This window comes from Papio anubis, chromosome 1 (assembly GCF_008728515.1).
Source record: "Papio anubis isolate 15944 chromosome 1, Panubis1.0, whole genome shotgun sequence".
Classification (NCBI taxonomy): domain Eukaryota; kingdom Metazoa; phylum Chordata; class Mammalia; order Primates; family Cercopithecidae; genus Papio; species Papio anubis.
This window is the reverse complement of record NC_044976.1, coordinates 212,807,683-212,824,192: the sequence shown is the minus strand read 5'-3', so window position 1 is coordinate 212,824,192 and position 16,510 is coordinate 212,807,683. Positions and strand designations below refer to the sequence as shown.

At 35.8% G+C, this 16,510-nt stretch overlaps 1 protein-coding gene across 15 annotated transcripts in view; it reads right to left on the bottom strand.

Moving 5' to 3' along the window:
* The window catches only part of SDCCAG8 (serologically defined colon cancer antigen 8), a 246,367-nt gene that overhangs the window by 115,696 nt on the left and 114,161 nt on the right, over positions 1–16,510 (bottom strand). For all 15 annotated transcript variants that reach the window (XR_641442.4, XR_004181992.1, XM_009196385.4 and 12 more), the window contains exon 13: positions 7,942–8,084. Coding sequence is in view for 13 of the 15 variants with exons in the window: in XM_009196385.4 (XP_009194649.2) it covers positions 7,942–8,084 (143 nt within the window). In the remaining 2 variants the exon portion in view is untranslated. The remainder of the gene's footprint in view (positions 1–7,941; positions 8,085–16,510) is intronic.

Genomic DNA, 16,510 nt, shown 5'->3' with positions numbered 1-16,510 from the left:
GAATTTTTAAGATTTTGTACTTAGGGCAATCCGAGTTCTAAATTCTCTGGATAATAAACAAAAGAAAGCTTCCTGCAGTAGTTCCCCTAAAGATCAGATACAAGAAAAAAAAAATGCAGGATTAAAAAAAATGTGTTTCAGTACATGGGCAAAAGGTATGGAAAAGAATGTCTCAGTAAGCAGTTAATAAGAGTCACATAAATGTTAAGAAGTGGTTGCTTTCTTCAGCCATATCGTAAATTAGCCCGACCACGTGTGTGTAAATGGTAGTCGTATGAGAGGAATTTGAATCCTATAGCTCTTTATCTATTTGGACATGTCAAAAACAAATACTTGAAAAATTTCTACCTTTTAATAAAAGCCTCTCTTTCTTCTTGCGTGAAAATTAAGTAAGGAAGTAAAGGAGAATGACAATTGCATTATAACATGTTTAAATGACAATGGCAAATAATAGGCCAAAGGAAACTATGTTTCTTAGGAAAAATTCAAGCCAAAATTCACCGTCATGCATCACGCATAAGGGAGCAGCTAACACTTCTTTCCATTCTTCTTCCTTTCTTTCCTTCTTCCTTTCCTTTCCTTTCCTTTCTCTCTTTCTTTCTTTTCTTTCTTTCTTTCTCTTTCTTTCTTTTTCTTTCTCCCTCTCTCTCTCTCTTTCTTTTTTGAAATGGAGTCTCACTCTATCACCCAGGCTGGAGTGCAGTGGTGCAATCTCAGCTCACTGCAACCTCCATTCTCCTGCCTCAGCCTCCCGAGTGGCTGGGACTACGAATGCGGACCATTATGCACAGCTAACTTTTTGTGTTTTTACTGGAGATGGGTTTTCACCATGTTAGCCAGGATGGTCTCGATCTCCTGACCTCGTGATCTGCCCGTCTCGGCCTCCCAATGTGCTGGGATTGATTACAGGCGTGAGCCACCATGCCCGGCCAGAAGTAGCTAACATTTATTTCTATTATAAATTAATGTTACTGATTTTCTAAGTTGTCTTTTTCAGAACAATTGCATTAATCCATTTCTCTAGTAATTTACATAGAATCACAGCTTAATGGATAAGGGTACAAGCTTTGCAGGCAAATTACTGGGGTTCAAAATCTGCTTCGATAACATATCAGCTGTGTAACCTTAGATGATTCCTTTCCTTCTCTGTGCCTTAGTTGCCTCAGCTGTAAATTAGAGAAAATAAGAATCTGTACCTTATAGAGCTATTGATAGGATTATATGAGAAGCTCTCAGCTTGGTTCCTGGAATAGTAGAGGCTCAGCAAATGTTAGCCACTGCTGTTAGCTATAACTCTACTATTTTTTAAAGAGTTGCTACATGTAGCATGGTACCACACAGATACTAAGATCAATATATTGTTGTTGTTGTTGTTTTTGAGACGGAGTTTCACTCGTTGCCCAGGCTGGAGTGCAATGGTGTGAACTCAGCTCACTGCAACCTCTGCCTCCCGGGCTCAAGCGCTTCTCGAGCCTCAGCCTCCCGAGTAGCTGGGATTACAGGCTTGTGCCACCATGCCCGGCTAATGTTGCATTTTTAGTACAGACGGGGTTTCTCCATGTTGGTCATGCTGGTCTCAAACTCTTGACCTCACGTGATCCGCCCGCCTCGGCCTCCCAAAGTGCTGGGATTACTGGCGTGAGCCACCATGCCTGGCCTAAGATGAATATATTCTTACTCCGAGGTGATACCGTTAAGGTGTCTGTATGATCATTGTGTGTCCTGTATTTAACTTACTCTTATGCGTACATGCGCACCTCCCAAATCCCATCAATTCCCCTACATGGAATGCCCTTCATTCCCATTTTCCTACATCCAAATCCTACCAAAATCAGTAAGAAGTAATCTGTTTCTCTCCCTGTAATCCTTTTCTAGAACCTCCCTTCTAGATCTTATCATTTATCTTACCAACTACATGTGTATTTTCTTTTTCTTTCTTTTTTCTTTAACTTTAGAGACAAAGTCTTGCTCTGTTGCCCGGGCTGGAGTGCAGCGGTGCCATCACAGCTTACTGCAGCCTTGACCTCCTGGGCTCAAGCGACCCTCCTGCCTCAGCCTCCCAAATTTCTAGCACTGCAAGTGTGCACTACAGCACATGACTTCCACTGTCATCTTTTAATTACGGGGAAGTCTAGTTTAAGAGTGTGTGTGTGTGTGTGTGTGTGTGTGTGTGTGGTTTTTAAACACGTACATGTAAGTGAGAGGCCTGGTGCAGTTTACTAAACCTACTTGCATTGTTAGAATGATTATCATTGGATCTGATATACTTAAACATATATATTTATGCAAAGTTAAAAATAAAAAGTGATTACAAAATCATAATACAGTATCATAGGGACAAGTAAAATTCCCAATAAAAAAAATTTAGCCTTATCACCTTCTTATACTTTTTACTCTGATATATGTGAGAAGATATTTATTTGTATAGCAGTACTGAGCTTGAAAGAATAGTCATACATTTGGAATATATTCACCATTTTTATTAATGACTTATTGAGCTCCAACTCTTTGTAAAGTGACGAGCTAGGAGCTCTGAGAAATGTAATACTGATAAGACCTCTCCTACTTGAAGAATAACACATTCCAGAAGCAAAAAATAGCAAGTACACAAAAAACTTCCAAATATTAATTCTTCTTTTTTTTCCCAGATTTTGCTTTTTCCTCCTTCGACTAATTCATTTGCTCAAATGTCATCAGCTCAAAGTGGGAAGAAGGATTCAAGGGGAGAAGTGCTCCCTCTGACAAGAATCAATTTGGAGGCCTAGGTAGAAAAATCAGGATTTCAGGGAGACCTTGGTAAGAAGAAAAATCAGGATTTCAGGGAGACCTTGGTAGCGCTTAGTAATAGCACTAGAGAAGGTCAGAGGGGTATTCTAGGTATAGAGAACAGCAAATGGGAGGAAAAGCCCTCCAAAAGTGCAAGAGGAGCTGTGTGTACTTACATTTGTCTGGAAATCAGCAGGTAAGAGGGTTTCATCTTGGATGAAATAAGACTGGAAGGTTGAGAGCCTATCAGGATGACCTCGCATGCCATGCTGTCATTTGCCTTTCTCTAATAGAGCGGCACCATGGAAGGTTTTCAGAGTATAGTAAGTAACAGAGTCAAGGCAGAGGCTCATGAATATTCACTGGGCAATGGTCAGCAAAAGAGACTGGAAGAGTGTTGAGACAATTTTGATAACCTTTGTGAGAGGTCAGCAGAACCTAAGTTACAATGAATTTAAGTGGTGGGTCTGAGGGTCATTTCAATGAACTTTCTAAACTTCAAACTAAGAAAATAACTTAAACAAAAGATCGTCCAAGCAATTTAAATGCCTAACGTCTAGAAATAGGAAGTTAATAATGGGTTGTCTTAAATCATGATTGGAATCATTGATTATCAGAACTAGAAGGAAACTTATAAATCATCTTAGTCCCACCTCATTTTATAGGTACATAAGCAGGCCCAAAGAGTTAAAGTAATTTCTCAAAAGTTGCAAAGAAATCCTGGAGTGAATGCCTAGAGAAGATACTATAATTCAAGTTTCTTCAATCCTAGGCTGTCTGGGAAAGCATACGGTTTTAATTGTTACCGCCCCCCACCCCCCAAAAAATACTCTTTGAATCATTCTTCTTTATTCTTTTCTTATACATCCAAAGACCCCATTTCAGTCTTACTGGCTGCTGGCTGTTCTTCCATTGTACTTTAAAACATGGTCCTTTCTATGTGCTTTTAACCACTCCCTTAGCTACAATGAATACATTTATGTAAAAGGGGATCCAGATCTAAGCCTCTAGTCATGACCTTTCTCCTCACACCAAGCCAACATTGGACATCTCCACTGGGGTTGCACAATAAAAAGTATTCTTTTCCTCAGCTACCTCTTTTAAGTTCCTCAGTTGGCTTAACAGATCCTCTAGTCAACTTGGGTTAGAAAACTTACAGCCACCTTTAATTCTGTCCTCTCTTATTCATGACTCCAAATACCTCCTGAAGATGCGACTTCCTTTCCACTTCACAGGATAGCCATAGCCAAGGGCTTCATTACTCTCCCCCTGGACTATGGTGCTTATATTCTAATTGGGGTCCCTGCCAGTCATCTCTTCTCAACCCATCCATTTTTCACAAAGCTCTTCAATTACCTTCTTTAAATACATATTTGAATCTTGTCATTATTCAAGCCCTCTTGACTTCTTACTTGAACTAACAGCCTCCTAACTGAGAAGCTGGTACACTTTTTCTGTAAAGGGACAGATAGTAGATATTTTAGGCTTTGAGGACCATATTCAACCCAAGTTTGGTAGAGAAATACATAATAAATGAAGGATAATGGTGGCGTTTTCTAATAAAATTTTACTTATGGATGTATAATCTTCATGTGTCAAAAAATATTGTTTTCCCTTTTTTTCATCCACTTAAAAATATAAAAACCATCCTTGGTTAATGGTCACACAAAAACAGACGATAGGTCAGACTTGGCCCACTGGCTGCAATTGCTGACCTTGGGCTAACTGGTCTTTCTGTCTCCTAGATCAACTCTCAAAGCTCACTTTCCACACTGTTCTCTGAGTCAAGCTCCCAACCCAGAAATTCAATCACGTTGACACCCCTGCTTAAAATGCATCAAGAGCAACTGAGAATGGGTGAAACTCCGGAGATGGCCCCTAAGGCTCTTCTGCTGGTCCCTGCTTCCCCTTTCCAGTCTTATCTCCTACCAATCACCTAATCTGATAGTAGAGTTATGTTTTCTCCCATCTTTATGTCTCTGTATTTATTGGTCTCTCTACCTGGGGTCCCCAACCCACCTTTTTCCACTTTCAGAATTCTTACTCATGAACTCACTAATCAAGATTGCTGCCAAATATCTCCACCTCCCTGACTATCCCTTTCTCACTGTCAGCTTTCCCTGATATCAGCTTTCCTTGACTACTGCCTTCACCTCTGGTGCAGACTGGGCCAGACCTCCTCCCTATGTGCTCCTGTGGTAATCATCACTTTTATCATTGCACTGTTGTCACACTCCATTATATTTGAATATACAGATGTGGCTTCTTTACTAGAGTATGAGCAATCTAAGGGTAGAAACTGAGTTTTATTTTTTCTCTCTATGCCTAGGACCAAGCAAAGTATAGTAGGTGCTCAATAAATATTTGTTGACTAAGTGAATGTTACACTCACCCATTTGGGTCCTTTAATTAATGCTAAATTTCTAATTTCCTTTTTTTTTTTTTTTTTTTTTTTTGAGAGAAGGTCTTACTGTGTCACCTAAGTTGGAGTGGAGTGGTGCAATCATAGCTCATAGCAGCCTTGAACCTCAGGGCTCAAGTGATCCTCCATCCTCAGCCTCCTAAATAGCTGGGTCTATAGGTGTACCACCATGCCTGCCTAATATTTTTTGTTTTTTGTAGAGATGGGGTCTCCTTGTGTTGCTCAGGATGATCTCGAACTCTTAGCCTCAAGTGATTCCCCTGTCTTGGCTTCCCAAAGTGTTAGAATTACAGGTGTGAGCACTGCGCTTGGCCTCCATTTACTGTTTTAAAATCCAATAAGGAGAAACACCAAAAAAGTGGTAGGCTATTTTTCTTTTAGGTTGATGTACAGATTTCTACTACACTTTTTGAATTTTCTTTGCCTCTAAAGATTTGGATCCTTATTTCATCATTACTTTAAACATGGTTTTCATATTCAATTTTAAACTTTGTTTAGAATATGCCATTTGAAGTGTTTAAGTTGAGACTGTGTGGTAAGGTGTTATCTGTGTGGGAGTTATGTATTTCAGCTGATCTACACTGAAAAAGAACGACACAACATTTCTCAGTCACACACCTGAGTACACTGAATCAATAAAGCATGGTGAGGGGTGGCAAACTTAAAAAACAAAAAACAAAAAACAAAAAGACAAAAAAGTGCTATATATCAGAAATAGCCCAACAACCAAGTCACATTGCCAGTGCAAAGGGGAGATATACACAGTTCCTTGCATTTCTAATTGTCATCTTTAAATTTATGAATGTGGATTTTATAAAACATGAACACAGACTCAGCATAAAATGCTTACAAAAGAGTACCGTACTTAGAAAATAATTTTTATTTCCTGTAAAACTACGCTTAAATTTTTGTAGAATTGGTTTAAATAAAGCTCAACAAAAAAAAAAGCTTTCTATGGAACCAAGCAAAACCGTTTTTCTTAAGAACAAAGGAATTAGTTACCACTCGTCCATTTTCAGCAGTTGCTGCATCTTAATATGCTCCACTTGCAAGAAATTGATCTTGTCAAACACTACAAATTGATACTACACGGGAAAACTCTCTATGGACTCTGACTTCAGAAATTAACTCTCTGAATAAGACAGAATGGCAAAAGGGGCAAAACCAGCATTAATATTTATTTACTGAAGCTCAGCCACACTGAGACGTTAAAAGCCGTCCTAGTTCTGAGGTTTAGCAGTGCTTAGCACACAAATGGTTGGTTCTGAATAGAAGTCTGACAGAAGAGAAAAACTATTAACATTACCATGATGAAGCTCAATTCTGAAGCTTGTAAGATTAAATAACCACAGGAATTATGCTAACATTAGGTTCTCAGTTCTACAATGACAATACTTTAAATGAGCATTAAAAGAACAGTTATTATTCTGCAATATTAAGCAATTTTTTTCTCATATGTTTCATCTATTAGGATTTTTTTCTAGATACCATACGTGTATAAATAATGTATTTTCTTTCTTTGCTTTCTCTTTCTTTCCTCTTTCTTTTATTGTTTAAAAGGGAAGATGTAAAATCATTTGGAATATTATCATAACAAAATGTTTCATACAAGGTTTGATTTTAACAGAACCAGAGGCATCTTAACACTCACCCAAAACTTTGGGAGGTTCACCAACCTCTAGAATATTTTTTTCTCCAAATGCAGGCTGTTCAAGTGGTGCTTTTCTCCATCTGTTAGCATACCGTGCTCAGAATTACATTGTCATATTTAATGTAAAAGGGATCAGTCCCCTTTCATAGTTTAAATTCAACATATTACTATGATTGGAAGACCAGTGTTTTTCTAATTTATAAACCAAACCAAATATCATAAACTTACATGTTTATTTAAACAAAGTTCTCTCTAAAAACTGAAAAACTTTAAGAACTGAGCAACCCCAAAGGCTTGATGTGAACACTGAAAAATCGTAATAAAACTCAAAGTGAAAAGAAACCACATATGATAAAGTGAAATATCTACTCTCTCTGTTTGAATTTTTCTTTCTATGTGTGTATTTGTGTGTGTGTGTGTGTGTATGTTTTTCCAATGCAGCAAATTCACAATGCTTACAACCTAAAGAGTCTTAATGTAATTTAGGGCCGAGCTACGTATTTACTAAAGTTGATGACAATGATGATCACATCACAAAATCTCATGATGGAAACAAAGTAATCTGAAACCTCAATGGTGTAAGCCCGGTTATAATAATGATTTGAACATGAGCAGTGCCAATCTATTTCATCTCGAAATTTTACACCTCCTTAGGATGCAGATTCCTTATTTCGTATCAGTTCCATTTCAATTTGCATCTTACAATTTATTTACTTTGTCTCTCTCACCGAGAGTATTTATTATTTTCCTAAATAAATTCCTCACATCCTTCAGTTCAAGATTTTTATTAGACGTAGAATTAGCAGAAGAGGTAGTAGTGGTGGTAGGAGAAATATGTCATTTTGCTTATATTGATAGAGAATCACCTAAATATTTGAGCATTGTAGATGAAAGGTTTTGTAATCTATCAGTAATTCCCTGCCACACTTATCATTCACATGTCTGGGTGTTTTGCTTACCACATCTCCACTTTTCTTAATATGCCTGAAAGCTATGTGTGAATTGAATGACTAAGACTAACTCTAACAACTGTTTGGAAGCCTGTGGCAAAAATCAGTGGAATGAAATCGGTGCTATGGCGCATAATGGGATTAGGGAGTACCTGGTGAGGTGCAGTTGGTGCTCGGATTCGCCCAGCAGTTCTGTTAGTCTCAGGCACTCCTCCCTGGCCCGGGCTGCCTTCTGCTGCTCCTGTTCCAAGTGTTGTTTGCGTTCACCCAGTTCTATTCTCAATTTCTCTATTTCCTTAGGTAGAGAGAAGGGGAAAAGCATCCATATAAAATACATGCACTTGAATTCAAAATCAGCTCATTTTTAGTTTTTTGCCATGAATTTCAATGTGATAAAAAATTATTAGAAAATTTAGGCTAGCTTCCATTTTATGACAAAAGGAATTAGCACATCCAAAAATGCACATGAGTAAGATTTTATTTTGGATTGTAAAATGAAGTCTAATTTTAAAACTGAAACGATTAAATGAGAGCAGTCAAATTGGATAATTGCACTTTCACTCTAAGAGTTATTCCCTTTAAAAAGTAATATTTACTTAAAATGTGACTACCTTTAAAATGTAACATTTTTGTGTGAGATTCAATCAGACACATGCAGTGATTTACATCAAGTATGTACTTTTTATTCTAAAAGATAAATTTATGGCTCCATTTGGGTGTTTTGAAACCCAAATTAAAGGTAAAATAAATAATTTAAGAGATTTTTAGAAAATTGTGAGGTGTAAAAAATGGCATGATTATGATGTTCAATATTACTTGGAAAAAATAATCCAGGAAAAAAAACAGCATGAGAAATGTAAGCATTGAGAGTGTATGAGATTTCTGAGCTAACATAATATTTCCATTTAAATTTGTAATTTTAAAAGTCAACAAGAACACTCTAAGACTAATAAATATGAAAATATATGAAGGTTTATTTTTTGGTTTCAGGGTGAAATTATCCTTATCTTACTGAAACTCAAACATTTCAAAGCAAAAATACCTTATATAGGCCATAATTTTAAATAATTTATATATTAAAGTAGAAATATTTATTTATCAATAGAACATCTGTAAAATTAAGTCAAAGAAAATAAAAGATGAACCTTTAAAAATATTTAGGCTATTAAAACAAGAAAAAAAAAAAGAAAGGGCAGAAATATTTTCAAATTCAGCAGAAAGCAAGAAACAAATTTGATACAGAAAAAATGCAACCTCCTTTTGGAAAACAACATTATGTGTAAGTAGAGGGATTTAAACTTAGTATTTAAATAAACTTCCAAATTTTCTCATGTCCTTGTTCAATATTCGGAACAACCTCCAACTGCATTGAATACATCAGGTAGGATAAATTAAATAATCCATTTACACTTTTTCTCGTATTCATAACAGTATAAATATTCAGCTTATCTCCATCAAAACCATACATTAACCAACAATATAATAACTTAGTACAGTTCTGAAATATGGGTTTATTTGAAAAACTATGAAATAATTATATCATTTTCATTCAGTGTAGATTTTCTGTATCTTTCAATTGAAATACTAAGTTAAACTGACTTGTTTCTTTAAAATATTGTGTTATTAAAGTTAAACCCATATATTCCCAATTTTATAATTAAATATAATTAAAGAGATAAAAATAAATAAAGAGTATTAAATGTGTATTGTTTAACCTTTATAAAATTAACAAAAGCAAAGAACTATAGAATTGGAAAGATATGCTAACTTTAAAACTTCAAAAATTAATTCATTAATTTTCTTACACAGTCCTATATGCAAGAAACTATACTAAATAATATGATGAATTTGGAGTTCCCATCTCTAATTCAGTAGTTAGTAATTCATCTGGGTAAATGAGACATATATACACAAGAAGACTATCAAAATGCAAAGCATATAAAAACACCAACTGAGTTATAGAGAAAATTCATGCCTCAGTAGCCAGATGAGGGATATATTAGCATGAACAAGAAAAGTGAGAAAGAAGTGAGGGCACAAAAGCTCTGGAGTGATACTTTCGATCACATGAAAGCTCTTTAATTGTAGATTAATAACACTACCTTTTTCTTATAGATCATAGGGTGACATTAATGGTTTAAACAGGTACGCAATATGACAGAGGCTGAGCTTGAGAAAACTGGATCAATGTGTACAATCAATTTACGGTGGCAAAGAATGGCAGAAGGAAGACCATGAAAAGATAACTGCAGTATTCCAGACATGAGGAGTGGAGGGACTTAAAACAGAAACACAAAGAGAATATGGTGATTTTATGGAAGTAAAAGGAGCGGAATCGGAAGACCAAAGATGACTCCAGAATTTTGAATTGAGAGAAGACAAAAGAATGACGGAAACAGAAAATGTATAAAATTCCAAACTTTTTTTTAAAAAGAAAAGATACAATTTTTGTAAGCACTATGCAACAATAACAACGTATGTACCTTACACTGGTAATTAGATTTTAAGTATAAATTAGCTGCTTTCTTTTGCAGGACAGTCCAAACACAGAGGTAAAGAACATGGGTCTAACAGCCAACACAGATCAGGGCTCCAGACACAGCTCTGGCACTTTTCTGTGACCTTGGACAAGTCATTAGACTATTATATAGTTTCTTCCTTCCAAAATCGGAGTGATAACAAGCTCCTAAAGCTGTTGTGAAGATTAAATTAGGCTGGGAATTCTTAGCAGAGCGCCTAGCACACAGTAAAAGCTGAATAAAAGACAGCGAATATCATTATTACTGATTTTTCCCTTTGTCTTTCAAGAACAGAAAAGTGGTAAGAAAAAATGACCCACCTAAGAATATATGACTATCTCTAAAGAGTTCTCAATTCATAAAACTTCCCCCTTCTCAATAAAGCGGTATTTTGGTGAAAACTGAATAAAACTTCATCTATTGTAATTTCAAAGTGTAAAATGCATTTTTGTTAGGAAGATGGAAAATTAACTGCCTGCTTCTGATTATCCATGCCAGCGAAAGAGCTTATTGGTGCAGATAATCAAAATCAACAAATAATCTAACCAGCTGGACCAGGGCTCAACACTTACTCCGAGTCAGGAAAATCTGCCATGGCACCAAGTCCAACCGTTAGAAGAGAAATCTCTTGCCAGAAATGCCATGCTCCCACTGGCAGGATAACCCTTTGCCTCACCCAACTAGGTCAGAGCTGCTTCCCTGGCTGTATATAGTAGCTTGGGGATGAAAGACCAACCATAGCCATAGGCCAATCGTACATTACTCTCAAAGCACACTATTAACCTGCATGTCTACAGTGCAGTTTGATGTGGCCATCTTTTGGCTAACTGGGCAAAGGCAGGTCCAGCTAGCTTTACACCTTATCAAAAGATATCTTTCAAGTCATGACTATAACCACCAGAACAACTCAAAGTAGAAACTATTAAAAGTGATCACTGCTAGAAAACAGTACTGGGGATCGAATGTGGAAAAGGGGAGACTTGATGCTGTTCATTTATATCCCTCCACACTGTAGGAAGTTTTTTTCTTAATCATGGGCATATGTAAGTTTATTTTTATTGTTGATTAAATTTGCCCATCAAAGTAATGCACCTAATTTAAGTCACATAGTACTAAATGGCTCATAACAAGGAACAGCAGTGCCCATGACCTACCTTCCCTATTTCAAACCTAATCTCCAATGGTACACACCATTAGCTCTTCTGATGTTTATCTTCATATTTTTAAAAGACAAACTTATATTGCTATTTCTTAAGTTTTCAATATTAGACCTTTCTTATGGGAAGAAGGGTGACAATTTAGGTCTCGTACCACCCACCCTACATACCCACCTCATGCTCCCATATAATGATTTTGGTTAAAGCATTAGTCAGTAGTTCATTTACATTATAATGATTATGAAAAATTTGCTCACTACTGAGAAAAGCATTCTCTTGTTTAAATTAACTTTCTTACATATTATTTTATTATTTCTAGAATTTAAAAAAATTGCCTAGTTTTTTAATAGTTTGTTTTTCTAGATAACTGACATTTTCCCCCAAATATTCAAACATATCTGTTAAACAACCATCAACAGTATTTTTTTCAAATAACCAAACATATTAGATAAAGTATAAGTTCTTTTAAAAAAATTTTCTGGATATATCCCTCTTGGCACCTTATGTATGGCCTGGTTGATCTCTATCTTGTGTCAAGCCTTCTCCATACTCTTTTAGAGTTCTTTGTTTTCTGGGTCATAAGTCATCATGTTGCTCAATTTATTCCCGTTTTTGGTATGAAAGTTATCTCCAGGTAGCTTTCATAAGAAAAAGTACACGAAAAACACATTTTTGAGTATTCACATGCCAGAAAATGCTATTACTGTATGCATACACTTGATTGTTTGGCTGGGTATAAAACTCTATTTTGAAATTAGTTTTCATTCAGGATTTTTAATAACTATTTCACTGTCTTCTAGATCCTAATAGTACAACTGAAAAACCCTGTACCATTCTGATTCTTAGTACCTGGTCTATGATTCATATTTTTTTCTATCTAGAAACTTTTACAGTCATCTCTTTTTCCTTGTCATTTTGAAATTTTGCAATGCTGAATCCTGGAATGGAGCTGTTTTACATTCTTTGTGCAGAGTTTTCAGTGAGTCCTTTTCAAACTGAAGGCTTATTTTTTTTCACTTTGAGAATGTTTTCTTCTACTATTTTAAAATATTTTGATGCCATACACTTTAGCTCCAGGACATTAGTTGTTGGATTGATTATCTCATTTTCTTATATTTTTCCATCTCTGTCTTCTGATTGTAACTTCTGAAAGATTTCTTTGACTGATGACACCTCATTTTGAATGTTAAGAAAATTTTCTACTCCTTTTGTATTTCTATGAGCTATTTCTTTTTATTGACACTTTTTGACATAGCATGCTAATTTTAATCTATGAATATAATATCTTACCTATTAGAATATACAGTATTTCAATGTTTTCCTTTGCTCATTATATGTTGCCTCAGTTTCCTCCAGGTTCCTTTCTTGTTTATCTGATTTGGACTCTCCATTATGGTGTAGGTTTTCCTCAAATACAGGGTAATACTTGGCTATCCTTTTATATTTAAGAATGAGGCAGTTAATAAACGTGTGGGTTTAATAGTTTTGGGGTAATATGATAGTTTATTTAGACTGTTGTTCAGCAAATATTCACTCCCATCTCTCTTCCACTGAGAGTGGAATACATTACGTCTCCCCAGGGACTCTGGGCTTAGCCATATGATTTCATTTGGCCAGTGGAATTTGCATGGCTATAAGGTAAGCAAAAGTCATAAATATGTTTATGTTTAGCTCATGTTCTGGTGATTAACCAAGAGAAGTGTATGCACTGGATAGCCGCTGCCCCTTCAGCTTAGCCCACAGAAAGAATACATGGAGATCAGACCCAAACCCCAACCATAGCCCAGACAATGCACAACCCACAACCTGAAGCAGAAACACCCAGTCAAATAGAGCACAGATCAGCCAAATCTTACTTGACCTGCAGACTCATAAATACAAACATACATGATTGTTGGTGCAAGCCACTGAGTTTTGTCAATATAAAATTATTACTTGAAAGGAACAAGGAGTGTTACAACTATACATCACCTTAGAATTTTATTTGATCTTTGAAACAATTGCATGAAACCTACAGGGCAGGTATCTTTGTTTATACATATAAGAAATTTTGGGTCAAAGACATTGAAAATTGTCTAAAGCAGTACACCCAAGCCTTGAACCAGATCTTCTAACTTCACTGCCTTCACCACACCATACAATAAATTATGCAGTTGCTTTCAAACATTTTTTTGGCCAAGATCCATAGTAAAAAATTCATTTTAAATCACAATTCAGACACACACACACATATAAATGTAAGAAGCATTTCATGAAACAATATTAACTCTTATGATGTGTCACACACTCTGACATTTCCTATTCCATCTTATTTTATTCTACTTCTTTTATCTTATCTTACATATTTATTTTTTATTTATTTATTTATTTATTTATTTATTTATTTATTTATTTTGAGACACTCTGGCACCCAGGCTGGAGTGCAGTACTGTGATCACAGCTCACTGCATCTGTGACCTCCTGGGCTAAAGTGATCCTCCCACCTCAGGCTCCCAAGTAGCTGGGACTACAGGCATGCATCACCATACCCAGATAATTTTTTAAAAATTATTAGTGGAGACAAAGTATCGCTATATGGCCCAGGCTGGTTCAAACTCCTGAGTTCAAGCAATCCTCCCACCTCAGCCTCTCAAAGTGTTGGGATTATAGGCATTAGCCACTATGCCTGGCCAATTCCACTTCTTTAAAAAAAACATTTCCTGCTTCAATCTGTAAAATTGATTTCACAATCCTACAATTTGAGAAGCATTCTATACTTCAGATAATTAAAATATATTTTTACATAAATTAATAGAATCAAATAAAAAGTTTCATTAAAAGAAATTCTACTATACATTTTTCCTGATTTCCTAAGAAAAAATATCCAAAGAAATGAATGTAAAACCTATTTGAAACATTATACAACATCTTAATTCAAAAGGATAACTTTGCCTGGAAAGAAAAGAAGCATAAACTGTAATACCTCAATGGTAGTGATTTATTCCTGCTACTAAACATTATGTGACTTAAAAATTATTTCGCCATCTTTAATATAGGGTGACTTGTTTGTGTAAGAGAAGATGAGAATGGGGAGAAAAAAAATTACGGTACAGTAAGAAGACTAGATCCAAAAACCCTCACAAGTCAAAAGAAGGAACTGGTAGATTTGAGGCTGACAAATTTTGACAATGTGAATTTATCACTCAGAAGCCAATGGATGAATTCAAAGAATATATTTCCAAAAGCAAGGTAGTACATAATACTGAATTTTGAAACATATAACCTATCACTTGGGAGAAAATAATCATTTATATAAAGTTCTGTGTGTGCAAAAAAAAATGTACTCGTTGGAAATTTAGTATTTACCAGTTCATACTTTTATTAACTTACAGATGTTAAGATTGATTTTGTCAAATCATTAGTAAATTTTTGTCTACAGTTGCACTAGCTAGCTTTGGCTACTTAAATTTAAGCTAATTAAAATAAAGAATTTAGTTCCTTACTTGCATTAATCACAGTATAAGTGCTTGGTATCCACATGGTGATTCCATGGCTACCATATTGGAAAGTGCGGGTTTAAAATATTTTCATCATCACAGAAAATTTTTTGGCATAGCACCGGTCTAGAATATAGCAAAATGTATTTCTAAGACTCATTTTCCAAGCTAGACACTTGGGGAACCAGCCTATGTGAACAAAAGGATATTATAAGTAGTAACTCATTTTGGAAACAGCCAAAAATGATTGTCCTCTTCACTGTGGCAGATGTAGAAGGTTGCTGATACCATTCTAGAAATCCTGTTCACGGTTACCATTGTTGATTGCACATAACACTGACTTAATGCTTTTATTGTGGACTTAATAGTAACACTGATACCCGTTAACATTTTTGAGTGCTTACCATGTACCAGGCACTGTCTTAGCATTTTATAGTTTAAAATTCCATTCTGTGTTCATGACAACCACATAAAAATAAGTATCCTATTCCTGTTTTACAGATGAGAAAACTGAAGCTCACAGATGTTAAGTAACTTACATAAGATTATACAGTGGCAGAGCTGAGATTCAAAACGGAGTTCGTCTGATTTCAAGTCCTATAATCTTTCTACTACACCATATTGTCTCCCTAAACAATCCTAGATCTAACAGAAGATAAAGAGGAAATGACACAGTCTGCCTTCTAAAACCTCTTGGCCTATAATGTGACATAGGTGGAAGACACAAACAGCACAGAGACAACTGGAGAAGATACAGCTCAGATGACACGGATCAAATATCATATGCTACCAAACACAAGGATCTCAATGTGCAAAGCTCTGGGCCTGGTTCACTCTGAGGAAGCATTTCTCCTGGAGACTTTAGGGCTAGTGACTTGAAGACGTCCTGAGGTGTGGATTTGTTTAGCCTCAGGTCCCACTGTCTACACCTTTTACAACACGATGAACTCCATGCCAGCCTATGAATCAACATGCAACTTAACCCTCAGCCTTCCCAACAAAATATGCAACATTTTTGTGGAATTTTCAGTTTTCCACTTGCTTCCAATGTGGCTATTTAATCAATCCTTACTCTAAGCAAATATTCTTGAAGGAATTTTAAGAAACTTTTTTTTTCTTTGCATAATGTTAACAGAAGTAGCATCAACTGATCACTTAAATTCAGAAGCACTTCCTCAGAGCTAACGGAGCTCTCAGCCAAAACAAGTGTTCAAAACAGATGAAATGGAACTATGGCAGGAAAGAAGTGCCTTTCTAAAAGTATGTGTCTAAAGAAGAGAAGAATTTAAGACATCTGATATAAAGCTGACTGTATTACATTGTGACAATAAAGCAGACTTTTTGACTAAGCCAAGTTTACACCACTGTTCTGTCATGCCAGGAGATTCAGTGGCAAAAGAATCACTACAACTCTGCGGTCAGTTTACAAAAATGAGTTCAGGTGATAGCTCTACTTTTTTGGACAGGTTTAATAAAGACTTTATGTTTGCTAAAAGTGAAAAAAAACTTGCTTTGCATTCTTATGAATGTAAGTTTCTGATCATCATAGACAAAATATCAGGCCATTTG